Source organism: Chinchilla lanigera, unplaced genomic scaffold, assembly GCF_000276665.1.
Source record: "Chinchilla lanigera isolate Chin_1 unplaced genomic scaffold, ChiLan1.0 scaffold00041, whole genome shotgun sequence".
NCBI classification, from domain to species: domain Eukaryota; kingdom Metazoa; phylum Chordata; class Mammalia; order Rodentia; family Chinchillidae; genus Chinchilla; species Chinchilla lanigera.
Window position 1 is genome coordinate 14,974,343 of NW_004955442.1, and position 26,114 is coordinate 15,000,456.

General features: G+C 49.8%; 2 protein-coding genes and 2 long non-coding RNA genes across 8 annotated transcripts in view; 2 read left to right on the forward strand and 2 right to left on the reverse strand.

Annotated features, from left to right (window-relative positions):
- Abca3 (ATP-binding cassette, sub-family A (ABC1), member 3) overlaps nucleotides 1-15,150 on the forward strand; it is a 55,943-nt gene extending 40,793 nt beyond the window's left edge. For both annotated transcript variants that reach the window (XM_005391429.2, XM_005391428.2), the window contains exons 20-33: nucleotides 1,405-1,591; nucleotides 2,323-2,626; nucleotides 3,692-3,965; nucleotides 5,483-5,687; nucleotides 6,151-6,370; nucleotides 6,465-6,623; nucleotides 7,943-8,115; nucleotides 9,149-9,277; nucleotides 9,409-9,603; nucleotides 12,173-12,360; nucleotides 12,808-12,978; nucleotides 13,246-13,436; nucleotides 13,622-13,695; nucleotides 14,095-15,150. In XM_005391429.2, coding sequence (XP_005391486.1) covers nucleotides 1,405-1,591; nucleotides 2,323-2,626; nucleotides 3,692-3,965; nucleotides 5,483-5,687; nucleotides 6,151-6,370; nucleotides 6,465-6,623; nucleotides 7,943-8,115; nucleotides 9,149-9,277; nucleotides 9,409-9,603; nucleotides 12,173-12,360; nucleotides 12,808-12,978; nucleotides 13,246-13,436; nucleotides 13,622-13,695; nucleotides 14,095-14,226 — 2,602 coding nt within the window. In that variant the 3' untranslated portion in view covers nucleotides 14,227-15,150. The remainder of the gene's footprint in view (nucleotides 1-1,404; nucleotides 1,592-2,322; nucleotides 2,627-3,691; nucleotides 3,966-5,482; nucleotides 5,688-6,150; nucleotides 6,371-6,464; nucleotides 6,624-7,942; nucleotides 8,116-9,148; nucleotides 9,278-9,408; nucleotides 9,604-12,172; nucleotides 12,361-12,807; nucleotides 12,979-13,245; nucleotides 13,437-13,621; nucleotides 13,696-14,094) is intronic.
- On the reverse strand, nucleotides 3,086-9,469 carry LOC102023532. The gene is made up of 2 exons (XR_262149.2): nucleotides 9,381-9,469; nucleotides 3,086-3,770 (listed from the first exon to the last, which is right to left on the reverse strand). It is a non-coding gene; the product is annotated as an uncharacterized LOC102023532 (long non-coding RNA).
- Nucleotides 12,484-20,997, reverse strand: LOC106149300. Of its 2 annotated transcripts, XR_001235373.1 has the most exons (4): nucleotides 20,569-20,997; nucleotides 17,580-17,764; nucleotides 14,074-14,206; nucleotides 12,484-12,571 (listed from the first exon to the last, which is right to left on the reverse strand). It is a non-coding gene; the product is annotated as an uncharacterized LOC106149300 (long non-coding RNA). The 2 variants fall into 2 exon arrangements; XR_001235374.1 differs by lacking the exon at nucleotides 17,580-17,764.
- Nucleotides 20,998-21,061: 64 nt separating this feature from the next.
- The window catches only part of Rnps1 (RNA binding protein S1, serine-rich domain), a 13,955-nt gene continuing 8,902 nt past the window's right edge, over nucleotides 21,062-26,114 (forward strand). The window contains exons 1-4 of one of the 3 annotated variants that reach the window (XM_005391430.2): nucleotides 21,089-21,174; nucleotides 24,644-24,831; nucleotides 25,074-25,229; nucleotides 25,923-26,114. In XM_005391430.2, coding sequence (XP_005391487.1) covers nucleotides 24,761-24,831; nucleotides 25,074-25,229; nucleotides 25,923-26,114 — 419 coding nt within the window. In that variant the 5' untranslated portion in view covers nucleotides 21,089-21,174; nucleotides 24,644-24,760. The other 2 variants (XM_005391431.2, XM_005391433.1) reach the window with 2 other exon arrangements.

Sequence of the window (26,114 nt, forward strand, 5' to 3'; positions counted from 1 at the left end):
ATATATGAAAACAAAAGCAAAAAACACATGAAAATTTTAATCATCCCTCTCCCCAAAAAATCCATACCCACTACCAGTCACTCTTCATCTCTCTCCCTCCTGCCCTGGCAACCACAGATCTCCCTTCTGTCTCTGTGGAGTTGCCTGTTCTGGACATTTCACTGAAGTGGAATCACACAACATTTGATTTTTGTTTCTGATCTTTCACTTACCATAACGTTTTCAGAATCCATCCACACTGTGGCACGTGTCAGAACTGCATTCCTTTTTATGGCTACACAATACTGTGTAGACAGACCACGTTTTGTTTACCCATTTTTCAGTTGAGGAACATGTTTTTTGACTATATGACTATTATGAATCATGCTGCTGTGGGTGTGTTGTATACAAGATTTTGTATGGACGTGTTTTTATTCCTCTTAGATGTATACAGTACATAGTTGTGGATTATATAGAACTATGTCTAACCTTTTGTCATTCCATTCATGACAAGTGTCCATTCTCATTTTCAGACCTTCTGTTAAAAGTACTAAAATAGAAGACCATCAGCTTCTTATTTGTTTATTGGTATATTTGTTCACTCATTCATTCATTTATTCATTTACTCATTCCATCACCCATTTGTCCTTTCATCTGGCCACTCAGTGACAAGTTAGGGAAACCATAGCCAAGCAAGACCCAGGGAAGAGAGACGGCCAGGTGGGGCACTGCCTCTGACAGCCTTCTGGTCTCATTGGGAGCTTGATCAAAGCCTCAGTGCATGAGCATGGCCCAGTGGGGACAGCACCCACAAAAGGACGGATGCGAGCATCCTGACAGCTGAGATCAGGGGACTTCGTCTCCAGTGTGGTCCCAGCATAGCCTAACCTCAGGCACCTGCCACAGGTGACCCCGCCTTGCACCTGCCCTCCATCCACCTGCCTCTGGCCCTGTCATGGCTATTCCAGGAATGACTTTCCTGGAACAGAATTATCTACTCCCAGTATTACTTTGGCAATGAGCATCCCAGCCTTCATCTTGCTTCAGTCCAGTACCGGCTGTGTGATGAGCCCTCCCCAGCCCTGAGCCCCTTGTCCCTCTTGAAGGCCCTGGTTATAAATGGTGACTATGGGAAGCATCCCTGTGAGAACAAGTTCCCTACAGAGAAGAGCCCAGCTAGTTGTATCTTTCCCCTGGGCCTTGCCTGGATACATACTGATAATATTCCAGAAATATTTCTGATGAGTGAATGAATGAATGAATTCATCAAACTGATGAATGAGTGAACAAGCTAATGGATAATGACATTGTCTTGCTTCAGAGCCTCTGATGGTAGCCCTTTCTGCATCTTTTTTTTGGAGGAAGATAACTTTGCTCCCTGCTAGCAGGGAGCTGGATCATGACTATGCCTGTGTTCTGGTACAGGGTTGGTAAATTGGTAGACACCAGCATGGACATCCAAGCCATCCAGCTCCCTGCCCTACAGTACCAGCATGAGAGGCGGGCAAGTGATTGGGCTGTGGACAGCAACCTGTGCGGAGTGATGGACCCCACCGATGGCATCGGCAGCCTCATCGAGGAGGAACATGCGATGGTCCAGCTCAATACTGGGGTGAGTGGAGGCCTCGGCTGGGGCCACTTGGCAGTGGAGTGGGAAGGTCGGAGACATGTGGGCAGACATGGGGAAGTGGCCACAAGGGCAGGTAGAAGATAGAGGGCAAACTACAGCTCATTCTCAGAGGGTGGGCAGAGAGAAAGGAAACCGGCAGTACTTCAGGGGAGCCACTGCATGTCCTCATGTTCTAACTGGGACGCTCTGATATGAAATGTTGGCTTAGTGTGCCAACAGTGCCCTGCTGAGGAGCCTGCCCTCTGCCGTGCTCTGAGCTGGCTCTCCAGCAATCTCATGGGGTCGGGGAGGATGTTCCCATTTTACACGCAGGAAACCAAAGCCTGGGCCAAAGTTCACCTTTGGCTCTGACACTGAGAGAGCCAAGAAGGGATGAGAGTGGAAACAGGGGCAGGTAGCGGGGCAGGTAGTCCAGGGAAGCAGATGAGGTTTGTCTTCTGCTCCTGCATGAGCTGGGCCAGACATGATGGTGTCTCCAGTGAGGGGTAAAAGGAAGACAGGGACTTCATTTGGTCCTCAGATGTGCTGCAGTGTGTCTGCCCTGCCCCCGAGCCCACGTGGGGACCTGCAGGACATGTACTCTGGCTGTGACTGCCTGTATGAATGTCAGCCAGAGGCCTACTAGTACCATGTGAGGGCAACACCAGCTGCAGGCTGGTGGAATTAGACAGACTCCAAGCCCAAACCTGTCACCTGTGTCCTCTCTGCCACAGCTTGCTCTCCACTGCCAGCAGTTCTGGGCCATGTTCTTGAAGAAGGCCACATACAGCTGGCGGGAGTGGAAGATGGTAGCAGCGCAGGTCCTGGTCCCCCTGACCTGCATCACCCTGGCCCTCTTGGCCATCAACTACTCCTCAGAGGTCTTCGATGACCCCATCCTGAGGCTGAGCTTGAGCGAGTATGGAAGAACCATTGTCCCCTTCTCAGCCCCTGGCACCTCACAGCTGTATCAGCAGCTATCAGAGCACCTGAGGGACATGCTGCAGGCAGCGGGACAGGAGCCCCGTGAGGTGCTAGGTAAGGGGCAGTGGGGCCTGCAGGGGTATAGGGTGGGCAGACCTCAGCGCCCCACTGTGGCAATGGCAACATCTGGGGTGAATGGTCCTTTGTGTCCTGTGCCCCATAGGATGTGAGCAGCATCCCTAGCATTGTCCCCCATGACAACTAAAAATGCGTCCATACCAGGTGTGGTGGCACACACCTGTGATCCCAGCACTCTAGGAAGCTGAGACAGGAGAATTGAAAGTTTGAGCCCACGTGGGAAACTTAGTGAGTTAGTGAGAACCTGTTTCAAAAATTAAAAAGGGGCTGGGGATGTAGCTCAATGTGAAGGCCCTGAGTTCAATCCCCAGTACTGAAAAAAAAAAAAAAAAGAAAGAAAGAAAGAAAGAAAAAAAAAATGCTTCAGATATCACCAAATTCCCCTGGGGTAAGATCATGTTGGCAAGTCAGAATAACTGTCCCAGAGACACAGGGTACCTTGATAAAGGGACATGGTGAGGCATTTATTACTGCCCTGGTTGTCAGGACCATTCGTAGCTGAAATGCAAAAAGCTCAGTGATCTTTGTATGACCTTATCTTTGCCTGGTCACAGTGTGCCTTCATGTGACATGGTGTTTTCTTCCAACATCCTAAAACCCTAAACTAGTAATGGCGAACCTTTTAGAGCTCTCAGTGATAACAGTCTGCAGCAGCATTCGTGCCATAGGTTCACCACCACTCTCTAAACTGTCTCTAGCATCCAGGCTTAGAACAGCTGTGCTGTGGATGAACGGAATGTGCTGGAAGGTTTTCTTATTTTCTTTCTTCTCACATCTGCCCAGCAGCGTGGACACTTAGCAGATGAATGATGAAGAAGTTGGCAAAAACGATGTCTTTCTTAAGAAATGATGACACAGAGGCAGCTGGGAGCATGCTGGCACTGTGGGATGGGGGCACATCTGGCCGCATCTTGCCAGGCAGGAGCCCCTGCAGTTCCTGCTTGGCTGTGCCCCTGTCAGATCCCTGTGAATAGCACTGGGACACCAGTGGGTACCCCTGCTTCCCCGCCCTGCACCCTTGATGCTGCCTTTACTCCTCAGGTGACCTGGAAGAGTTCCTGGTTTTCAGGGCCTCAGTGGAGGGCGGAGGCTTTAATGAGCGCTGTCTGGTGGCAATGTCCTTCAGAGATGAAGCAGAGAGAACTGTGGTCACCGCCCTGTTCAACAACCAGGCATATCACTCCCCAGCCACCGCCCTGGCCATCGTGGACAACCTTCTGTTCAAGCTGCTGTGTGGCCCCCAGGCCTCCATCGAGGTCTCCAACTACCCCCAGCCCCGGAGTGCCCTCCAGGCCGCCAAGGACCAGTTCAGCGAGTATGTGAGGCACCCCCGGCCCAACAGGAGCCCACACCAGGACTTACCACCTGGGACACTGCTAGAAATGAGGCATTGTAAATGGACAAAGCAGTTTCTGCCCAGCAGACACGGCTGGCTCTTAGGAAAACCTTGTCCCCAGAGCTTTCCACATTCACCTTTCCTGTGACCAAAAATCAGCCTACGAGACCTGTCCCACACACACTGGGGTCTTTCCCGGGGACTTCCTCCTTTCCCAGCGGGGTTGTCAGCAGCTGAGGGGCACAGGGAGGGAAGACTGTGCTGACAGCACTGAGAAACAGTCCCCCTGGAGGGCTCCAAACTATATCCAAAACTTAAGCTAAGGGGTTAAGGCTTATTATGGTGACAGTAAAGCAGGCAGGAGGATGCTTATCTAGCAGTTTAAAGAAATAGCCTTCAGTTGGATATGGTGGTATGCGCATATAATTTCAGCATTTTTGGAGGCTGAAGCAGAAAGATTGCTAATTCAAACCCAGCCTAGTCAACTTACCAACTTAGTAAGACTTTGTCTCAAAATAATTTTTTTAAAGGGAGGTAGAGTGGGGATGTGGCTCAGTGTGAAGGCCTTGGGTTCAAATCCCAGTACAGGAAAAAAGTTGAAGGAGAAATATTCACATATCCACAGTCACCCGCCCACACACACACACACACACACTGTGCCATCTTTTGCTTATTGGCGTGATCACAGAGGTAGGCACTCGCACTTCTATGTACATTTATTGGACATCTCATCACCCTGAAAGAAACCTGTACCCATAACATCCACCCATCTCTCCCCAGCTCCCAGGCCCTGGCAAGTGCAAATCTCCTTTGTGTCTTTGGAGTTGCCTATTCTGGATGTTTTGTAAAAATGGAATCAAACACAGTATGACCTTTTATGTCTTGCTGCTTTCAGTTGGCATGGTATTCTCAAGATTCATTCAGGTCCAAGCATCATTTATTTCTTTCTATTCTCCAACTCTTCTACCTCCTCTTCTCTCCCTCTTCTTCTCAGCCTCTTCCTCCTCCTGTCAAATAATATTCTGTGGCCCAGAACTATTTGTTAAAACAATTAGTAGGTCTTTAAGCCACAGAATAATGTCAGAACCTATTTCTGGAGGGTGCTGCCAGCAACTGGATGCAGAACACAGAATGTACTGGGAGGGGAAATTAGCTACCGTAGTGATCCAGGCACCCAACCATGGAGTCTGAACTGGGTAGTGCAGAGAGAGCATGGCAGGAGTTCCCAGGCGACAGACAACAGAAAGAGCAACAAGGAGTACTAACCCTAAATTTGTACAGATAGGTGGCTTGGGGACACACGGAGCTTGGGAGGGGGATGCTGCCCTCGGCCAGAACGTGACATCCAGAGGAGGAGCCTTCCTCAGGGATGGGCATTTTCTGGTTCTCCTGAACCCCCTTGAATGTTCTGGCTACTGCACTGCATGCTTTGGACAGTAATGACCCAACAGCTCAATCTTTACTGCCACCCAGACACACTGCTTTGTCTTCCCCAGGAGCCGAAAGGGATTTGACATTGCCCTCAATTTGCTCTTTGCCATGGCCTTCCTGGCTAGCACATTCTCCATACTGGCGGTCAGCGAGAGGACTGTCCAGGCCAAGCATGTCCAGTTTGTGAGTGGTATCCGTGTGGCTACTTTTTGGCTCTCTGCTCTGCTATGGGACCTCATCTCCTTCCTCATCCCCATTCTGCTGCTGCTGGTAAGTGCTGACAGTGCTGGACTTTGACCTACAAACCACAAGGACTTGCCTGGGGGACCCCTGTGTAGAACTGGATCCAGCAGAGGCTGGTCCCTTCAACTCCAGAATCCAAAATCACACTTTAACAGCCTTAACTCATTATAACTTCACAGACCCCCATTCCAGGATGACTAGAAAACCAGTGGTTCTCCTTGCCTTGTCCCCTTTCCACAGCCTATTCCTACCCCTGTTGGGTAGGCAGGGCCTGTAGTGAGCAGGCTGTCCTGGTTCCAGCAGTATCAGCCAAGGAGAGAAGCAAAACTTGCTGGTCAGAGAGGGTCCTAGAACCAAAAGCCACCATGTGGCCGAGGGGCCTGGCCTAGCTGATGGGTCAGGGTCCAAGGATCACTGAATGCTTATATAACCCCCTCCATCCTCCTGCCCACTGGCTGTGCACCAAGCTACCACCTCTGTGTTCCTACAGGTGGTATTCCGGGCCTTTGATGTACGCGCCTTCACGCAGGATGGCCATGCAGCTGACATGCTGCTGCTGCTCATGCTCTACGGCTGGGCCATTGTCCCCCTCATGTACCTCCTGAGTTTCTTCTTCTCGGGCGCGTCCACTGCCTACACCAGGCTGACCATATTCAATGTCCTGTCTGGCATCGCCACCTTCCTCATGGTCACTATCATGCGCATCCCAGGTGGGCGCACAAAGACCCCCCTCGCCCTGGATCTATCTTCGGGCAGGTGTGGTGCGTCTTGCAGCACTGACTGGTCTGCACCTCCTCACCGCAGCCTTGAAGTTAGAAGAACTTTCCAGAACCCTGGATCACGTGTTCCTGGTGCTGCCCAACCACTGCCTAGGGATGGCAGTCAGCAGCTTCTATGAGAACTACGAGACACGGCGGTACTGTACCTCTTCAAAGGTTGCCACCCAAAACTGCAAGAAATACAGTGAGTGCCCAACCTTCAGCAGCCCCTTCCTCTGAGCTCTGCCCCAGGGCACCAGTTCGCTCCAAACTTCCCCAGCCAAGGGGTGTTTCTGCTGTCAGTAACACAATACCACAGGTAGGGTAAATTATAAGCAAAGAAGCTTCTTTTGGCTCATGGCCCTTGAGGACAAGAGCCTACATCTGGTGCTCTAAACACTATACGTAAGGGTTAGGTTTCTACCTTCTTTCACACCTCACATTGGGAGTTTGGTGTTAGTACATAGCCCTCAGAGGACACTCAAGCCACACCCAAACTACAGTGGGGCTCCTATTTTTTGTGGCCTGGTGCCCATCTGCCTGCCCACCTCTGTTGTCTGCACTGCTACTCACATATCCCAGGCCTGCCACTGTGCTTCTGCTCTGTCGTCCTGCGGCTCTGAAGCAGAGAACCACAGCCCATGGCTTAATGAACAGACAGGTATCCTTTCCTAAGGTCCAGGGTAAGAGTGTGGCCAAGGCCAGGTTCCCTCTGAAGGTTCAGGGGAGGGGTCTTCCCGTCTCTCAGCTTCCCAAGCTCCAAGGGTTCCTCAGTTGGGTGACATCACTTCATCTTTTCTTTGTATCACCTTTTCCCACGTTCTGCTTTCCTTCCTTCCTTCCTTTTCCCCCACATACTGAGAATTGAACCCAGGACCGTCACACTAAGCTTCATGTCCAACCTCTTTTTTGGTTTGTTCATTTATTTGTTTGTTTCTTGGGGACAGGGACTATCCTATTTTTCTGTAAGAATAGGACACTTGTCATTGGATTCAGGCCTACCCTAAACCCAGAATTACACCTTAAGAGCCTTAAATAATTATGTCTTCAAAGACCCTACCCCTAAACAAAGCCATAGGGCGTTAGTACTTAGGCCTCTCTGTGGGGCTCTATCTGTATATACAGTGGTCTCCAAGACATGTTGAGGTCAACTCTGGCCCCCGCCCACTCCAGCCCCAGTGCCCACTGTGCTGCCGAGCATCACTCATAAGACTGCTGCTTATCATGGGCCTATCCCCTCTAGTGTGCCTCACAAAGGGACACGATGTCTATCACATCTTAGCCACCCCTAGTCGAGGTAGCAGGTGTGAGTGGTGGATGAGGATCTGACCAATCCGTCATCACAGGTGTGCAAGTGGCACTTCACATAACAAAAGGAAAGTAGCTAGGCTCCCACATGGCATTGAGAGCGATAGGGCACATCCTTGGGGCTTGGGCATTTGGTGTGGGGAAACCTGGGCTGGGACCCAGGAAGGAGGAGGGCACTTGGCTGGAGGCCCCAGTCTGGCTCTCTGCCCTGAACAGACATTGAGTACCAGGAGAACTTCTATGCCTGGAGCACTCCGGGAGTCGGCAGATTCGTGACCTCCATGGCCACCTCAGGGTGTGTCTACCTCACCTTGCTCTTCCTCATCGAAACCAACCTGCTGTGGAGACTGAGGACCTTCATCTGTGCCTTCTGGAGGAGGTGGATGCTGGTGAGTGGCTCCTGAGCAGCTCAGAGACCCTGGCCAGACACTCCCAGTTGCCCTGCTGGTGTGTAGGATGTGAGGGGCCTCCTTCCTCTGTACTTAGCAGCTCATCTCCCTGGGCAGCCCTGTCATGCAGTCAGACATGGCCTCAGCCTCCCGGTGCACTGTTAGCACTTACGGCCCAGGGGGCCACATCCCTCACCCCTTACAAGGACTACCTTGAGTCCTGTGCTCCTATTGCCAGAGTTGACCTATAGGCCAAGGTCCCCTTCTAAGAGGGGAGGTAACAGGGCCACTAGGGGTGCTCCACACATTATTGCATACTTTCTCTTGTACTGGGGATTAAACTCAGAGCCTTTGCATTGAACTACATCCCCAGCTCTTTTTTTTTTTTTTAAGACAGGGTCTTACTAAGTTGCTAAATTTCCCAGGCTAAACCCGAGTTTGTGATCATGCTGCCTTATCCTCCCAGAGTGTTGGAATTGCAGGTGTACACCATCACACCCAGCTTCATACATTTGTATTTTTCATATGCACATCATGTCTCCATCTGCTCCCTCACATTAGTAAACAGAATCTGCTGAGATCACATTAGATATGCAGATTAATCTGGGGCCGATTGAGTTCTCTAAGATGTTAACGTTTCTCTAAAAAGGAGTTCTCTCCATATTAAGGTCTTCTGTGCCAACTACTCAGAAGCCCGCAGCAGAAGGATCACTTGTCCCAGCCTGGGCAACTCAGTAAGCCCTCGTCACAGAAACATAAAATTTTCCCTCACATTCCTCAGCAAAATGTGTCATTCTCTTGTGAATCTTGGCAGTTCTTACAGTAACTGAATAATTTGTTTCCTAGATGTTGATTATAGCCTATGGCCATCCACCTTTTCTTGTAAAGGTCCTCAGTGGTTATATGGGGCCTGGACTGAGTTGAGATGGCTCAGAGGACTTAGTCCTTCCTGTCAGATGTCTCACCTCCACCACAGTCCCTGCCCTTCCTCCCACAGCACTGAGATTCACGTGTGTTTGTTTCAAACAATTAGGCAGAGTTGCACAGCCGAACATCAGTAGTTCCTGAGGACCTCGACGTGGCACAAGAGAGGAGCCGCGTCCTGACTCCCAGCCTGGACTCTCTGCTTGACACACCTCTAATCATCAAGGAGCTCTCCAAGGTAACAGACATAGGTTCTGCCCTCCACAGGGCCACACAGCCACCCAGCGGGTCCTGAGAGCCTGGAGTTGGCAGGGACTAAGGGTAGGGTTTAGCCTCCTCACCTGGTATTTCCTGCTGGGCACCCCACAGGTGTATGAACAGCAGGCACCCCTCATTGCCGTAGACAGGATCTCTCTCGCAGTCCAGAAAGGGGAATGCTTTGGTCTCCTGGGTTTCAATGGAGCCGGAAAGACCACAACATTCAAAATGTTGACTGGAGAGGAGACCATCACCTCAGGGGATGCCTTCGTTGGGGGCCACAGCATCAGCTCTGACATTGTAAAGGTAGGTACTGCAGGGATGCTCTGCTGGAGTGGGATGGGCAAAGAAGGCAGTGCCCTAGAGATAGGGATGGACAGGCTTCTGTCCATAGTGGGCACAGCACATGATTATGGACACCAGGACAAGACTGCAGGGGTCAGAGCTAAGTAGGTGGGGAGAGAGAAATGTGGGGGCAGACAGGGAAAAGATAAATGTGGGCCAAAGAGGTATGGCCAGCACTGAGGGAACCACTTCCAGCCCAGAGCTACTCTGTGTCCAGCCAATGTGGACACGGGTTTGGAAGCTTGTTGAGTGAAAGGACAGAAAAGAAGGGCCGGGTCGCACTGATAGTTTTCCTGAACTGGACTGAACCCCACAAGGTGAGGCTGTACTAGGGCTAGCCCACCTGTTCTCTGACCCTTGGGTAAAGCACAGAAGATCTCCATGTGTCAGTCAGAGCAGGAGGAAAGGCAAGGCGAAGAGTCTGTGTCTAAGAAGTAGCCAGAGAATTTTCTCCAGAAATAGCAACACAGCTTCTCGATTGTGGTACCTCAGGAGCCAAAGTGCTTGTAGGCCCTCTCTGGGGAAAAGCTTCATTCTGGGGTTTTAAAACTCCCCTGAATAATGTGTCCAAGCTTATGGGAAGTGTGTAAGAAAGAAACAGAGACAATGAATCGACAGGATGAGAATCCACATAGTCAAGGCCCCACAAGAGGAACAAACACACAGACTAAATTTGCAGTAAGGGCCAGATTATAAAGTAATTATTCACTATGTTTAAAGAAATAAATGGTCAGGCATGGTGGCACATGCCTGTAATCCCAGCACTCGTGAGGCTGAGGCAGGAGGATTGCCACAAGTTTGGGATCAGCCTGGGCTGCACAGTAAACTCAAGGCAAGCCTGAACTACACAGCAAGACCCTGTCTCAAAAAACCAACAACAGCAACAATAGCAACAACAATAATAATGAAAGAAGTAGCTGGGTATGGTGGCACATGCCTATAATCCCAGCACTTGGGAGGGTGAAGCAAAAGATTCCCTGCAAGTTCAAGACCAGCCTGGACTATATAGTGAGACCTTGTCTGAAAAAACTGAAAAAAAAAAAAAAAAAGAAGCTGGGTGTGGTAGTAGTAAATGCCTAAAAGGCTGAGTTAGGAAGATTGCAAATTCAAGCCCAGCCTGGGCAATTTAATGAAACTGTCTCAAAATTTAATTTTTTTGAGACAGGGTCTCGCTATGCAGTTCAGGCTGGCCTTGAGCTCACTTTGTAGCCCAGGCTGGTCTCAAACTCACAACAATCCTCCCAGCTCAGCGTCCTGAGTGCTGGGATTACAGGCATGCACCACCACACCTGGCTGTTCAAAATTTTAAAAAGGACAGGATATATCTCAGTGCAGAAATCTTATGTTCAATCTGTAGTACAAAAAAAACAAAAAACACAATTGGAAATATATATAGGAGAGAAAAAAAGCTGTACTGTGTAACCTGGACATGGGGGAGAGAGTGGGAAGTGCTAAGTATATTTAATCAAGTTCTAGAGGGAAAGGAGAGAATAGGGGAGAAGAACTGAAGAGGTAATGACAAAGAAATTTCCGGAAGAATTAAAAGCAGATTCTAGGGCTAAGACTATAGATCAATGGTAGAGCACCTGCCTAGCATCTCTGAGTCCCTGGGTTAAATATCTAGCACCACAAAAAAATAAATAAAATTTAAAAAGCAGCCTCTAGCCTGGCATGATGGCACATATCTGTTATCCTAGCACTCAGGAAGCTGAGGTGGGAGGAGCTCTGCAAGTTGGAGTCTAGCCTGGGCTACCCAGTGAGTTCAAGGCCAGCCTAAAACCTCATAGTGAGACACTATCTCAAAAAAAAAAAAAAAAAAGCAGATGGTACAGGCATGGTGGCACAAGTCTTTAATCCCAGTACTTAGGAGGCTGAGGCAGAAAGGTATCATGAGTTGAAGGCCTGTATTAGAGTGATTTTGAGGGCAGAAAGACAGGAAGGAGAGGAGGGAGAAAGGGGCTTGCCCTTGCCAGCCAATGAATGGGGCAGCGAGCAACATAGGAGCCCCCAAAAGCCCCACTGGTGGAAGCCACCACTCACACAGAGACCAACTGCTGTGACATCCAACAGTGTCACCTCCCACAGAGGTGCTACCCACAAGCACCTCTTACTAGAAGGCCCCAGTGCATGTTAGATGTGATTTAAACATGGGGGGGATTGATGAACAAGTGATAGCTATAAGCCACAAAGTTCTGTATAGTGATCACTGTGTGTAATCATTCTTGAGACAACCTGCCCATGTGGCTGCTTGCTGTGGACCTGCCCCAGGCTAGACCATCTGTTGGCCTCTTTGGGGCCCCTCTAGGAACCTCCCTGATCCTTCCAGGTTCTTTCTGTGACCCCACAGAAGTACTGCTGGGAAAGCTTCCACTGTGAGCAACTGGCATGGCCTGGGCACCAGCTTCATGGTCCAGCCTGCATGGGCTCTCTGGAAGACTCAGAAGCAGGCACCCTGGCAGGTGGTCTCTGTGGTCCTCTGTCATGGGACCTCACTCCAATCCACCCCTCTCGGTGGCGTGTCCTCACCCAGGTGCGGCAGAGGATGGGCTACTGCCCACAGTTTGACGCCCTGCTGGACCACATGACGGGCCGGGAGATGCTGGTCATGTATGCACGTCTGAGGGGCATCCCCGAACGCCTCATTGGTGCCTGTGTAGAGAACACACTGCGGGGCCTGCTCCTGGAGCCACACGCCAACAAGCTAGTCAGATCATACAGGTGCGGTATCACCCAACCTCCCACCTCAGTGAAAAGATGAGTCCCAGCCCTTTCTAGAGTGGAGTGAGGGTCTTCCTTACCCTAGAGCTGGAGTGACTGACAAAACAGGTCAGCAGGCAAGGCCTTCCCACCCATGGCTCCAGATCAGGCAGGAGTTTGGTAGCATGACCCAGATATCATGAGATGAGAAGCCCGTGACGGTTCCTGCCACCTAAAGCAAAGACAGCCAGAGAGTGATGCTGGGTCCCTGTTGACCCCCTGGGTGCAGACAGATGATGTTCCTGACCTCTGTGAGGGTATAGATCCACATCTGTTTCTGGGGCTCTGGCTTTGTGATGGGCTTCACCTCCTTCCTCTCACCTGGGTACTCTGCAGTCACTAAGCATAGGTCTCTGCTGGAACCTGATCATCAACCTTGTCTCTCACCTGGTACCCCTTTACCCCCAGCGGTGGGAACAAGCGCAAGCTGAGCACTGGCATTGCCCTCATTGGTGAGCCTGCAGTCATCTTCCTGGATGAGCCATCCACCGGCATGGACCCTGTAGCCCGGCGCCTGCTATGGGACACTGTGGCCCGGGCTCGAGAGTCTGGCAAGGCCATTGTCATCACCTCCCACAGGTAGCACTTGCATCTCTCTGGGTCAGTAGAAGAGCCTAAACAGGGGTTGTGGGACAAATGGGGTGGGGGGCAACAAAAGACCTGTCGGCAGCTGGTGCAAAGCCTGCCAGGGAATTTCCCAGGCTCAGCACATGGGCCACACTCAGCATGGGAATCAGGAACAGGCTGATCTGGGCATTGACAATCATCTGTTGGCATAACCCTTGCACACTGAGAGTGGGCATGAGCTTCCTCCAGCCCTGTCTTAGACTCCACTCTTCTCCTCAGCATGGAGGAATGTGAGGCCTTGTGCACCCGGCTAGCCATCATGGTACAGGGTCAGTTCAAGTGCCTGGGCAGCCCTCAGCACCTCAAGAGCAAGTTTGGCAGCGGATACTCCCTGCAGGCCAAGGTCCAGAGTGAAGGGCAGCAGGATGCACTGGAGAAATTCAAGGCATTTGTGGACCTGACCTTCCCAGGTGTGTGCTGGCCCTTCCCCAGGGTGGGCCCTAGAGCTCTGCCCGGGCCTCTGTCATCTGCTGTGCAGAGTCTGTGCCTCACCCCGAGTCCCACATCCCTGACCCCTGCGATGAGGCTCTCGATCCTGTGCATCAGGCCTCCACATCCCTCCAGCCTGGCCCTCACAGGTCTCTTCTTTGTGCAGGTAGCGTCCTGGAAGATGAACACCAAGGCATGGTCCACTATCACCTGCCTGGCCACAACCTGAGCTGGGCAAAGGTGAGCACAGACTTGGCCCCTGCTGGGTGCTAGCAGGGATTAGAGAGGGCCCCTCCAGGGTCTTCCCTTTTATAGTAATCCCAGGCTCTTTTAGGGTCACCTTTTGTTGAGTTGGAAAGAATTTAGTGCAAAAAAAAAAAAAAAACGTGGCTCAGAGAAGAGACAGTTTGCCCAATGTCATACTCTGAGCTGGAAACAGAGTCGGGAGAAAGGCCCCCCCACCTTGCTGCTCTTCAGTCAGCTCCCTGAAAACTCAGCTGACCTTGTAGGACTGACCACCCAGGGACTCTGGGGTGGAGTTGGGCAAGGAAGGGTAGGACCTTGGAGCCAGAGGACTTTCCTACCCAGCCAAAGAGCATAGGCCCTGGGTTCTCTTACCAGTGGCTTCTGCTTCTGAAGGTTTTTGGTATCCTGGAGAAAGCCAAGGAGAAGTATGGAGTGGATGACTACTCAGTGAGCCAGATTTCACTGGAGCAAGTCTTCCTGAGCTTCGCACACCTGCAACCCCCTACTGCAGAGGAAGGGCGATAAGGAGTGATGATGAGGAGCATCTGCTGCTTCTGAGGCACCAGGCAGAAATGGAACAAGATGGTGCACAGCTGTGATTCTTCTTCCTCTGAGTTTCTCTTACACTTTTATTTTTAATCACTTTTTCTGTGATGGACATGAAAAATCAAGGTGGTGTACACAGAATGGACCAAGTGTGTCTGTGCTGTCACACAGGAATTAGCATGCAGATTTCTACCCCTAAAGGCAGACTCTGGAATGCCTCTTCCCAGCTGCAGAGCTGGCCCAGCAGTGTGTGTGATCAGCCACAGGTCTGTGGGTGGAGAGCTGACCCAGGTAGGACTGCAGCTGACCTGGGGGCAGTATGCTTGAATTTCTCTATGTATTCACACAGAGAGAGGACCCAGGGACCTATCTATGTTTACACATGACTTTATGCTCCCCTGGGAAGGAAAATAGAAGCCAGCAGGGATGAACTAAAATATATCAGGCTGCTAAGAACGGACATTAAAGGTGCATATCACTATCCACGAAGGGAAGATGTCAGCTGTGACTAGGTGCTGAGACCTTCGCTCCAGTGCAGCCCCAGAGGCATCCTTGGAGTCAGTGCTCCATGGAGATGAGTGCTGTGCCAGGCCAAGCTGACCCCAAGCTGGGCATTGCCCATAAGCACCATCTAGAAGTAGTGGGCCCAGGGAGCAATGATGACAAGACTTGGGGCACAGTCCTCTATTTCCACCTCTGCACCTTCAAGACATCACCAGCCACAGGACAGTCAGGGACCACTACAGGGCTGATACACTAAACAGATTGTGACTGTCCAGAAAATAAAGGCTAAGGGAACATAGTCATAGTCTGTGAGTCACACATGTATTGGGGAGCAGCGGGGGTCCGTGGGGTGGATCACTTTTCCACAATCCCAATAAAAGTCTCTCATACCAAGATTCAGATAAATGTAAACAGAAATTTGCTTTTCCCAATAGGGAGAAAACTTACAAAATTCACTGCCATAAGGTAAAGAATAGGCCCAAAAGACAAGTGAAAAGATCAGATCAGTGCCTAGCTGACATCCTTAGTCTACAACCAAGAAAAGACAGCTAGTTGGTGTAGCACGCTGCAGAGCTGAGTAGACAGGAAGCCTCTGGCTCTGGCATTACCCAAGGATGTAAAGCTATTTTCTAGAAGATCCTTGAGCATCAGTCCCCTTCTTTGCACACTGTGATGTCTAATGGCTTTCTAAAACTTTGTGATTAGAATCTCTGCATTTTACATTTCCTTACAATTCATAATTTAGCCAGGCATGGTGGCACATGTCTGTAATTCCAGCACTCAGGAAGCCAGGCAGGAGGATAGCTGCAAGTTCGAGGCCACCCTGAGCTACATAGTCAGTTGAGAGCCAGCCTAAAGTATGTAGTGAGGTCCTGTCTCAAAAAAAATTTTTTCACACATTTTAGAAAATGTGTTTTCATCATTTTGGCTCACTGGGGACAATTTCAAATTTGTCTTTGAGACAAAGTTTTTTGTTTTTTTTTTTGAGACAGGGTCTCTGTGTAGTTAAGGCTGGCCTTGAACTCACTATGTAGCCCAGGCTGGCCTCTAACTTGAAGTGATCCTCCTGCCTCAGCCTCCACAGTACCGGTATTACATATAATGTATCACCATGCCTGGCTCCTCAAATTTGTTTTTATCAGTCTGAAAGTTTATAAAAGTGAGGTTCCAGTGGCACTCTTGCTCCCTTTAAGTCTTCAAATTGTCATCAATTAGTTCTGTATTATAAAAAATAACATAGCGACAGTTGTAGCCTAAACACTGCCCAAGAGACACCACCTATCAGTGCACCTATTCTGGTCTCACAACTTGTCAGAAAGCCTGAAGCCTCTAGGTCCAGTCCAGGCCTAGTGCTATATCCTTGTTGGGTTTTTTGGATGTATAGGAAGAGAAACAGGCCACTGAATGCATGTGGCTGTCTGGCTACCATCATGCCCAAAAGTCCTAGTGCAGGTGTCCTTCAATTTGATTTAAGCCCATGTGTTAGAGATTTAGGGATCTGTCATTTTTCTCCTTTGATACCATAAAAACATGTTGGGAAAGGTGTTTTGACCCAACAAAAAAGCCTGTGGAATCCCACACAGATGAAACCAGCCTGCCTCAGTAAGAAATGAAAAGTCTGACACATTTCAGAGTGTGGGATGAAGCTACCAGCAGGGGCCTTAAGGGAGGACTGTCAAACCAGAATCCTTTTTGGAAGATGACTCACAGCTGTGGAGGGGACAATGCAGACATGCCAGGCCACTGCATGAGGACCAGAAGGAGCATGCACAGTTAGGAGGAACATCCAGAAGAATCTGTGTGTCTGTGGGAAGAGTCCAAAGCTGTATGCAGGCACAAAGCCTGGACAACTACAGGAGCAGCCTAGTTAGAAGGGACCCCAGAGCATCAGGAACATTCCCCATAGTCCCCAGGAGTATCTTCGTGGGTTTTTTTTTGTTGTTGTTGTTTTTTGTTTGTTGTTTGTTTTTTTTTTTTTGGTACAGGGAATCAAACTTGGGACCTTGCACTTGCCAGGCAGGTGCTTGTGCCACTGAGCTGTATCCCCTACCCAAGAGCATCTTCAGAGCTAAATATTCAGTGCTATAGTTGAGTCATCAGAAATAGAGCCAAGACCAAGCCTCAGAAGCACACCCATTAGCCTTTCTTCCCCTCAGTACTGAGAACTGAATCAGAGACTTTTATACTGAATTACTTACTTTTGGGAAAAGGTCTCATTAAGTTGCCCAGACTAGTCTCAAAATTGCAATCCTCCTGGGATTACAGGTGTGTGGCACCACAGCCCAGCTCTGCTGGCTTATTTTGAGCTGTGGCAGTTCTAAGCTCCAGGGAGAAGAGAAGCTATGGATTCCTGCGACAGGAGAGTCTGGCCTGCCCATCCCTTCCTGTTCCTATTCCTCTAGACTACCGGGGCCCAGGTGACTAGAGATGCTATTTCTAGATTGCTGCTGTACCTGGCTACACAGCATTCCCTTGGGGGTCCAGCTCCAGCTCCACTTCCTGCTCCAGTGAGACCCTGAAAATGTCATTTTGCCCCTGCTGCTCCACATGGCTTCTCAGCTCCCTGTGGGCCTGAGGACAAGGCCTGTGGAACAACATGTATTTTTTGTCCTTTAGTCCTGCCTGGTCCAGCTATGCTCAACTGCACCTAATATCACTGCACTCAGAATTTGGCAAGGGTACTATGAGGGAAGGTAGACAGGACTAAGACCAAGATTCCTCCACTGCCTTTTCAGGCTTAAAAGGGAGGGGCTAGCCCCCCATCCCTGGGGAACAGAAGGGCCCGGCCAATCCCAGGCAGCTTAAGTCACAGATAAAGGGGAACCCACCTCTAGGCCAGGCTTGCTGCATGTATCAGAAACCCCAGATTACAGCAGTTTATTTCACAGTATGTATGAGGTCCAGGCAAGGCAGTGTAGGGCTTTTTGTCACCTCCAGGGTGTTAGGGACTAGGCTCCATCTGCCTGCTCTGTCGTCCAGGTGGGGGCTTCCTTCCTTGGGGTCATCTCTCAGTCTGAAATAGGGAAGGAAAAGGAAAGCACACCTGGCTAACCAGAATCCTTCGTGCAGCGCTCCACTGCCACCCAGAACAAAGACATGTGGCTACACCAGGTAGAAGAAACCCAGGTACCAGGGCAGTCTAGCAGTCTCCATCACAGAAGGAAAGGGTCTCCTCCCCATACATATCATCATTTCCACCTTAGCTGGTGACATGGGTCTGAAAAGGGACCCTTCCTCACTTGATGGGTCCTCATGGCTTGGGATCTGGGCTGGCAGGTGGGGGACTGAAGCTGTGGACTCAAGCCTAAGGAGGAGGGGCCCTGCCTTCCTCCTCAGCACATGAGGCTGCCCAGGCCCTGCTCCTGGGGCCTGGTCCACACCCCAGAGATGCTAGTGTCCAATGTCTCTGGGGTCGGAGAAGCTCCACATCACTTGCCCCACCACAGGTCTGCCCAGCCAGTCAACCTTGCCTCCAGCTCATCAGCTCAGCATCCGGCTCTCACCAGTCCCTACTGCATCTTCCTGGAGTCCACTCTAAGGGCAGAGCTCAAGTATCACCACCCTTGACTTCCACATACCAGAAATGGGTATGTGGCTTCAAAGTGAAGAGGACCACAGTTCCCAAACCCACTGCTCAGGTCCATAGGAAGCACTCTCAAAGTTAAAGCAGCTCCAAATCCCTAATAGATGACCCTCAACAGCCCCAATAGCCCTAGGAAGGAAGGACACTGGCCTGGGTCCACAGGATGCCTGTGGTGCAGCACTCCAGGGTGCTGGCCAGCTACTAATGCTTCCTCCAGCAAGGTGGGTCAGAGATGCTCTAGGTCCCTGAAGACCCCAGGACCATGGCCCTCAGGCTTCAAAACCCTTTCAGGTTGGTGCGAGGGCTGAAACATGATGTGAGAGGAAGGGGAAATGTTCAGACTTTCAATGCTCAAGTTGTTCCGAACATGTTTCTGCTGATGCCTAAAATGGCAAAATCTAGATGCTTGGTTTTCAAACCTCAAAAACTGATAGCACATTTGATTATAAAAATCCGTATTTAGGGGCTGGGGATTTAGCTCAGCGGCACAGAGCCTGCCTGGCAAGCGTGAGGTCATGCATTCGATTCCCAGTACCAGAAAAAAAAAAAAAAATCCGTATTTAATAACAAATTCAATCAAAGTGTCTCAATACATCATGCCCTTAGATTTAATATAAAATGTGTTAAAGCTTATATGTATGCCAAATTAAAAATACTTCAGAACTTCAAAAAAGCAAGGAGGACCCAGTCATGGTCATACATTCCTGTAATCCCAGCAATGGGGAGGCTGAGGCAGGAGGGGTGCCTTGAGTTCAAAGGCAAAGTTCTGTGGTACAAAGTAAATTCAAGTCGAGCCTGAACTACATAGTAAGACCCTATCTCAAACAAACAGAAAAGCAAGGAGGTGGCACACACCTGTAGTCCCAGCACTTGGGAAGCTGAGGCAGGAAGATTGAGGCGAGTTCAAGGTCAGCATGAACTACATAATAAGACCCTGTCTCTTGAGCCAGGGATGTAGCTCAGTGGCACAGCACCTTGCTTGGCAAGCTCAAGGTCCTGAGTTTGATTCCTGGTACCAACAACAACAACAAAAAGACCCTGTCTCAAAAAAACAAAAACAAAGAAAAAGCAGGGAGGGACTGTCAGCCCAGCTGGTCCTGTCCCTACTCTTCTCTTGCCACGATAGGGTCACCAGGCAGCCTTCTTCCCCTCAAAGTGTCAGTGCTGCACTGGGGACAGGTTCTAGGTCTGCTCAGGAGCTTCCCAGATCACAGGTTCCACTGGCTCGAGAATTACACATGCTGCCTGCTTGACCACCAAAGGCCTCATCCCTGTCAGTTATTCTCCAGGGCCCCTTCCCTAAGCACAGACAGGGTGGAGGCCCCAAGGGACTGTCCTTCTGATCTACTTATTCCTCATATCTGTCCATGGTAGATGTGACAATAATGTAGGGAATTGAACTCGTTCTAAATGCCCCTCTCAGCAAATCTAAGTCCAGGTGCAAGTGTGTAGGTCTGTGTGTGTGAGTGAAAAGATTAATGGGCCTGCCAACCCTACCCGCAGGGATGAGCTGGTGTCTCAGTGGAGTGGCCTCAGGAAGCAGGTTTCTCCTCCCAGCTGCTCTGTCCCTCTCAGCTAAAGGGTTAGGATCTCACTCAACATTTGGGGACAATGCCGGGGGTAGTGGCACACGCCTGTAATCCCAGCACTCGGGAGGCTGAGGCAGGAGGATCGTTGGGAGTTCGAGACCAGCTTAGGCTATAAAGTGAGCTCAAGGCCAGCCTGAACTACACAGCGTGACCCGGTCTCAAAAAAAAAAAAACAACAACAACAACAAAAAAAAAAACCCCACAAAACTCGGGGACAGGGCCAGAGTAATGGGCTCTAAAAGGCACAGGCTGAAAAACCCACTGAAGACCACTTTATCCGTCCATCTTCATCCCTCCCAGGTCACCAAACTGCATGCTGGATTCTTCCCGTCCTTCCCTGTGACATGTAATTTACCCCTTTTTCTTTTCCTTGCTGCTGGGAACCTGTTCAGATGACAGGGGCTGAGTGCACCTCAGATCCTTCTTCAAATAACCACGTCTCCTTGCCAGGCTACACCCGCACCCTCCTCTGTCACTGTCAAAAAGGCCCAGTGTCCCTCGCCCAGACCTTCCAGAAGCCTCTGCGGCTGCGGCTCCTCTACCTGGCACGCTCTTCCAGGCGGGTCCCAACTGCAGTGTCACCTCCTCGGTGAAAACTCCCTTTTGCCCGCTCCTCCTTATAGCCGCACAGTCTGCTACACCCACCGATTGAGTTATGTCCGCGCAGAGGCATCTTCGAAGTCACCCATATACCACCAGACGATAGTTACAGCGCAAACCCAAGGCATGCCCCTTTGGACTGCTGGCGGCTCTGCGGGGGCCCACAGCGGGCCGCATAAAGCTACACAGCTGCCCGACCATCCTCTTCTACCGTTCCGGGGCCCCGGAGGCGGAGCTGCGATGCCCCGCGCTGTCGCGGGCCCAGTGCGCACACTGAGGAGCAGGGCGGGTCATTCCGTGTTAACCCCCTTCTCACCATTCCGCTACCCGTCTACGCTGAGTCCCTCCCGGCCCCAGCAAAGGACCAATCCGTCTGCCCAAGGATGCGCGAAACCTAGCCGCGATAAGCAGAGACCCCACACGGAAAAAACACTAAGCACACTAAGCACCCTCAACACCCTCAACACCCTCAACACCCTCAACCCCCTCACAAAAAGCCGAGATCCTTTAACAGCCCGACGGTTGCGCCCATTGGCTGAGGCATTCCTTCGTCATCGCAGTGCGCAGGACCTGGGCACCTTCCTCTGACGACAGAACGGCGCCAGCCTTCGCGGCTGAGAGAGCGGGAGGAGGTGGCGGCGGCGGGAAGATGTAAGTTGGGGGCGGAATCCGACCGCATCCGAGTTTCTGGGGCCGCCCGCCTACTCCGGCGGGGTACTTCGTGGAGCCCGCCAGTTTGGCAGTCCCGTGGTGTGGCAGCCGCCTGGCGACGTGGCGCAGAGCTGAGCACGAGGAGAAAGATTGTGGCCCTGGGCGGGCTGAGTGGGAGGTGTCGAGGCCGCGGCCCGGAAGTGGTGGGGGCCGCGGCGGACGGGAGAGCGGCCGAGTCAGGCCTGTGGGAATTGGAGGCCGCCGGGAGCGTGGCTTCCGCCCTCCGGGTCCCACGCCGAGCAGAGACTCAGGCCGCCACGCCAGGCCCTTCCTGAGGAGCAGTGAGTGAACAATTAAGAACCGGGGGCGAGAGCGGCGCATGGGGCCCGGGCGGGAGCGTGCAAAGCTGCTTTGTGAGGACGCCTGGAAGGCCCAGCCCTTCCTTCGGGAGTCTCATTTAAACATGAACTCCACGGAAGTTTACCCAGCGTCCCTACTTGCCCTTCTCTGCGCTGGGCCTAGGGGTCCGGCCTAGGGTGGACCGAGCATGGTGACTGAACGCGGGAGGGGAGGGTACGGGAAGGCCAAGGTAATGGTGAGAGGTGTGGAGGAGGCTTTTCCTGCGTATTTATTTCGCATGGACTGTGTCTGAAATGTACTCTTTACGTGGGGAGGGTACTCGGAAGATTTGTGCAGGAACGCCCTCTGCTCAAGATTTAACTAATTGTTCTCTCCTTTCTCTGGCTGTTGGACGCGCACCTTTCCGGAGGATGGGGGAGGTAACCAAGGTCCTGAGCTGTTATCTGAACTTGTGTGAACAGAGAATTTCAACCTTTGCTTTCTAGCATTCGACCGCACCCAGCAAAGAGTTCTCTTAATTTGTGGATCTTAATTCTAAGTGCTTAAGAATAGTGGTGGTGCACAAAGTACCTTCTGGCAGATGTTGGGGGGTGGGGTTGTAGCTGAAATCTAAGAATGTAATCCTCACTCTGGATCTGTGCTGTAGAAGTGGCTGTGAAGCATTTGAAATGTAGTGTATTCATTCTGGAACCTTAGTATACATACCAGGTTTAGAGAACCTGCTATGAGGAAAAAGTAAAATTTTATTAGTAAATTTTTTCTCTTTGTTTTTTTTTTTTTTTTTTTTTTTTTTTTTAGTCAGGGTCTGGATGTATAGCTCAGCTGCCCCTGAATTATGTAGGCCAGGCTGGCCTTGAACTCACAGTGATCCTCCTGCCTCAGCCTCCTGAGTGGTGGGATTACAGGGATGCGTCACCACTGCCCAGCTCAGTAAATTCTTATATTGGTTGTATATTAGAGAAATTGAATGTCATACGTCAAGTATATTAATTTCACCTTTTTTGTGAGCTGAATACTAAGATATTACAGGTTGTGGTCATGGCTCTCATTTTTATTGGATAGTGCTGTTGTGATGACAGTGTTCGGGGACCCCTGTTAGGCATTCAGAAATAATGTGTAACTGGAGGCAAGTGACTCCAGACATTGTGGAAGCGGCCCTTTCTTCTAACATTAGCTAACATTTATTGAGCTTTAACTGGGTGCCATATCAGATTTATAGATTAATGTAGTTAATGCCTTTGATAGCTCTATAAGGTGGGAACCATAATTGTTATCACCTTGCTGATGAGAAATGTCAAAAAACACAAGTGACTTGTCCAAGGTTATACAGCAAAGCCTCAAAATTAAATCCAGGCATGCTGACTTCAGGTTCAACCACCAGATTATATATTCACTAATTGCCCAGGAATGTTAACCTTATAAGGTGCTCCCTACTTGGTGTCTGTAGCATGCTATTTTCAAACAAAATGGTTTGTAAAGAGTTTGCAGTTCTCGTGGGCGTGATGGCACATGCCTGTAACCCCAGATGCCTGTAATCCCAGCACCCCTGTAATCCCAGCCCCCCTATAATCCCAGCACTGGGGAGGCTAAAGCAAGAGGATCACTTTAGTTCAAGGCCAGCCTGAACTGCATAGCAAAATCCCGTCTCAAAAAGACCAAAAAAGCCATTCTGTCCCAGTGTGATGGCACACAACAGTAATTCCAGCACCATGGGAGTCTGAGGCTGGAAGGGATTGCAAGTCTGAGCCCAGCCTGGGCACCTTAGTGAGACCTCTCAAAGGGGAGGGGAGTTGCTAGGGATGTAGCTATTGCAAAGGCCCTAGGTACAGTCCCCAGCACCTGGGGGGAAAAGAATATACATTTCTGGAAAGGAGCAGTAAAAGTGTTACTCTGTCCTCTTCCATTCGACTTTTCCAAAACAGGGCTTTTTTCTTGGATCAGAACATTTTTTTTCAGTATTTTGAAGCAGCCCCTGCATATATGAATACAGTACCTCAGTAGTGTGCTGTCTCCACCTTACAAGTTGAAAATGAGTCAGGAATTGACCTTTTAAGCCAGGAGTGGTGAAATCCCAGCACTTTGGGAGGTTGAGGGCAATGGCAAGTTCACTGTTGCCTCAGCAACTTAGTGAGATCCTGTTTTAAAATAAAATCAGCCCCAGCGATCTAGCTCTTGTAGAGTGCCCTGGGTTCAATCCCCAGTACTACAAAAAAAAAGCCTTAAGAACATAGTAGTTTGAAAGAATTGTATTGTTGTACCCACATGGCCATCACCTAGATTCTACAAGTCACATTTCTGCCATATTTACTGTATTATCTAACTACTCATTATTCTTACTTTTTCTTGAATTTTCAAGGTAAATTGTACAGTTGTCTATACCTCCCCTGATCCACCTGATAATGTAAATCATTAAGAAAAGTTCAGTGTTTGAAATGAGGACTTCCTAAGTCTTTTTTGCTTCTTTTTAATATTCCTATGGGACATTTATGTTTGGATGTTAAATGTTTTGGTGTTGTTTCTGGTCACCTTGAAAATTTTGCCTCAGTCCTGTTATGATCCAGTGTATCACAAAAAGAAATTATGATCATAAGACAAGAGGTCCGATCCTTTAGAGGATCCACACTTGGGTTAGATGTTTCTCTGCTCAGCATACCAATATGAAGCTGTAGTATTATGAAAGGACTATAGAGGACTTACCTTCAAACCTAGGAGTAAAATCTGGTGTTGTATAACTTGTAAAACAATAGCAGTGGCAGCCACCCCCGCCCCCGTCTCCTTAAGAAAAAAATAACCAGAGGAGTCTAATAGTTCTATTGGTTAGGCATGTAATACATTTTGCATTCTTTTTTCTGTAAATAAATAAGAAAAAGAGGGGGAAGAAGCTAAAGTGACTATCTGCCTGTGCTTCCTATGGGGAGTAGAGAATCCTCCACAAGGAAATGGTGTCCCCTTACTACCACCACCACCCCAGTGTTCTGGCTCTGTGGACACTTGTTTCTTACTGTGATCCCATGCTACCTTCTTGTGCGTTCAACTTTTAATTGCAAAATGGATTTGTTGCCTTGCCAACTCGTTCACTTTTTATTTAAACCTTTTATCTTATTATTAGGCTGCTCTTTGGCGTAAATTGCAATCGATTAGGGATCGGTTCTCAAACTCAAGTTAGAAGTGAGATTTCAGATAAGTGAGGCCGGCATTGCTGCTTTGAACACCTCAGAAGGGGAGAATGGATTTATCAGGAGTGAAAAAGAAGAGCTTGCTAGGAGTCAAAGAAAATAATAAAAAGTCCAGCACTAGGTAATCCTTCTGTAAGATTTTTCTAGTGCTTCTTTGGGGGTACTCACTCATAGGGGCCTGCAAAAAGGGGAGATTGGAAATGTTTTTGCATTCTACAGTGAGTGTCCTAAGCCACAGACAATTTTGTTCTGTAGTCATATGGGATCTTTAGCCATTTTGGACCCCTTTTTGGGTTGTGCTGTTATTTTGGGGTTTGGTTAGAGGAGCATGCAATCTCATACTTACTCTTCCCCACCACCCAGGGCTCCTTCTCCTACCAAACGCAAGGACCGCTCTGACGAGAAGTCCAAGGATCGCTCTAAAGACAAAGGGGCCACCAAGGAGTCTAGTGAGAAGGACCGTGGCAGAGATAAGACCCGAAAGAGGCGCAGTGCTTCCAGTGGAAGCAGCAGCACCAGGTGGGGCAGGGAGGCCACTGCAGAACCACATTCCTCCATAGAAGGCTATCTTTCCTTAACTGGTTACAAAGCAATCACACTTTCAGGTTGTTAATGGAGACCCTACATTATGGAATACTAATAGGGGTCTTTTATATACAAGAGATAATTTGGGCGGTTCTTTTTTTTTTTTTCTATGGAGACTAAAGAATGACATTTTGGGACATGATCTTTCAACTGTACCTTATTCAGAATTGCAGTTGTATTGCCCTACTCCAGAGCATACTTTTCAGTACTTGAAATCTTGCCCTCACCAGGCATGGTGGCACATACTTAAGGCAAGAAGATTGGGAGTTCCAAGGCCAGCCTTCAGTATATAACGCAACACTATCTCAAAAAACAAAAAAAGAAAGAAAGAATATCATCCTGAGTTCATCTGTAATATCCTTCCCAAGCCGAGGTGGTGGTTCTTTTGATAGAGTCCTTTGTCTCCCAGTAGGAAATGTTCCTATGTGGATAAATAACCTCAGCCTCTCCCTGCCCCCTTTCTTGTCACTGTACAGTGCTTGGGGGTAAAAGGGGAGTGTTCTCTTCACTGGGGAAAGCATTGAGGCTTGAGGATACCTAGACAGCAATCCTTTTCTTTGGGGTATCTGCTGTGAACAAATTAGCTCCTGCCCATTGCTGCCTTTATCACCTCCACCTTCCCCTTAGGTCTCGGTCCAGCTCAACTTCCAGTTCAGGCTCTAGCACCAGCACGGGCTCAAGCAGTGGCTCCAGTTCCTCTTCAGCATCCAGCCGCTCTGGAAGCTCCAGTACATCGCGCAGCTCCAGTTCCAGCAGCTCCTCTGGCTCCCCCAGCCCTTCTCGCCGCAGACATGACAACAGGCGGCGCTCCCGCTCTAA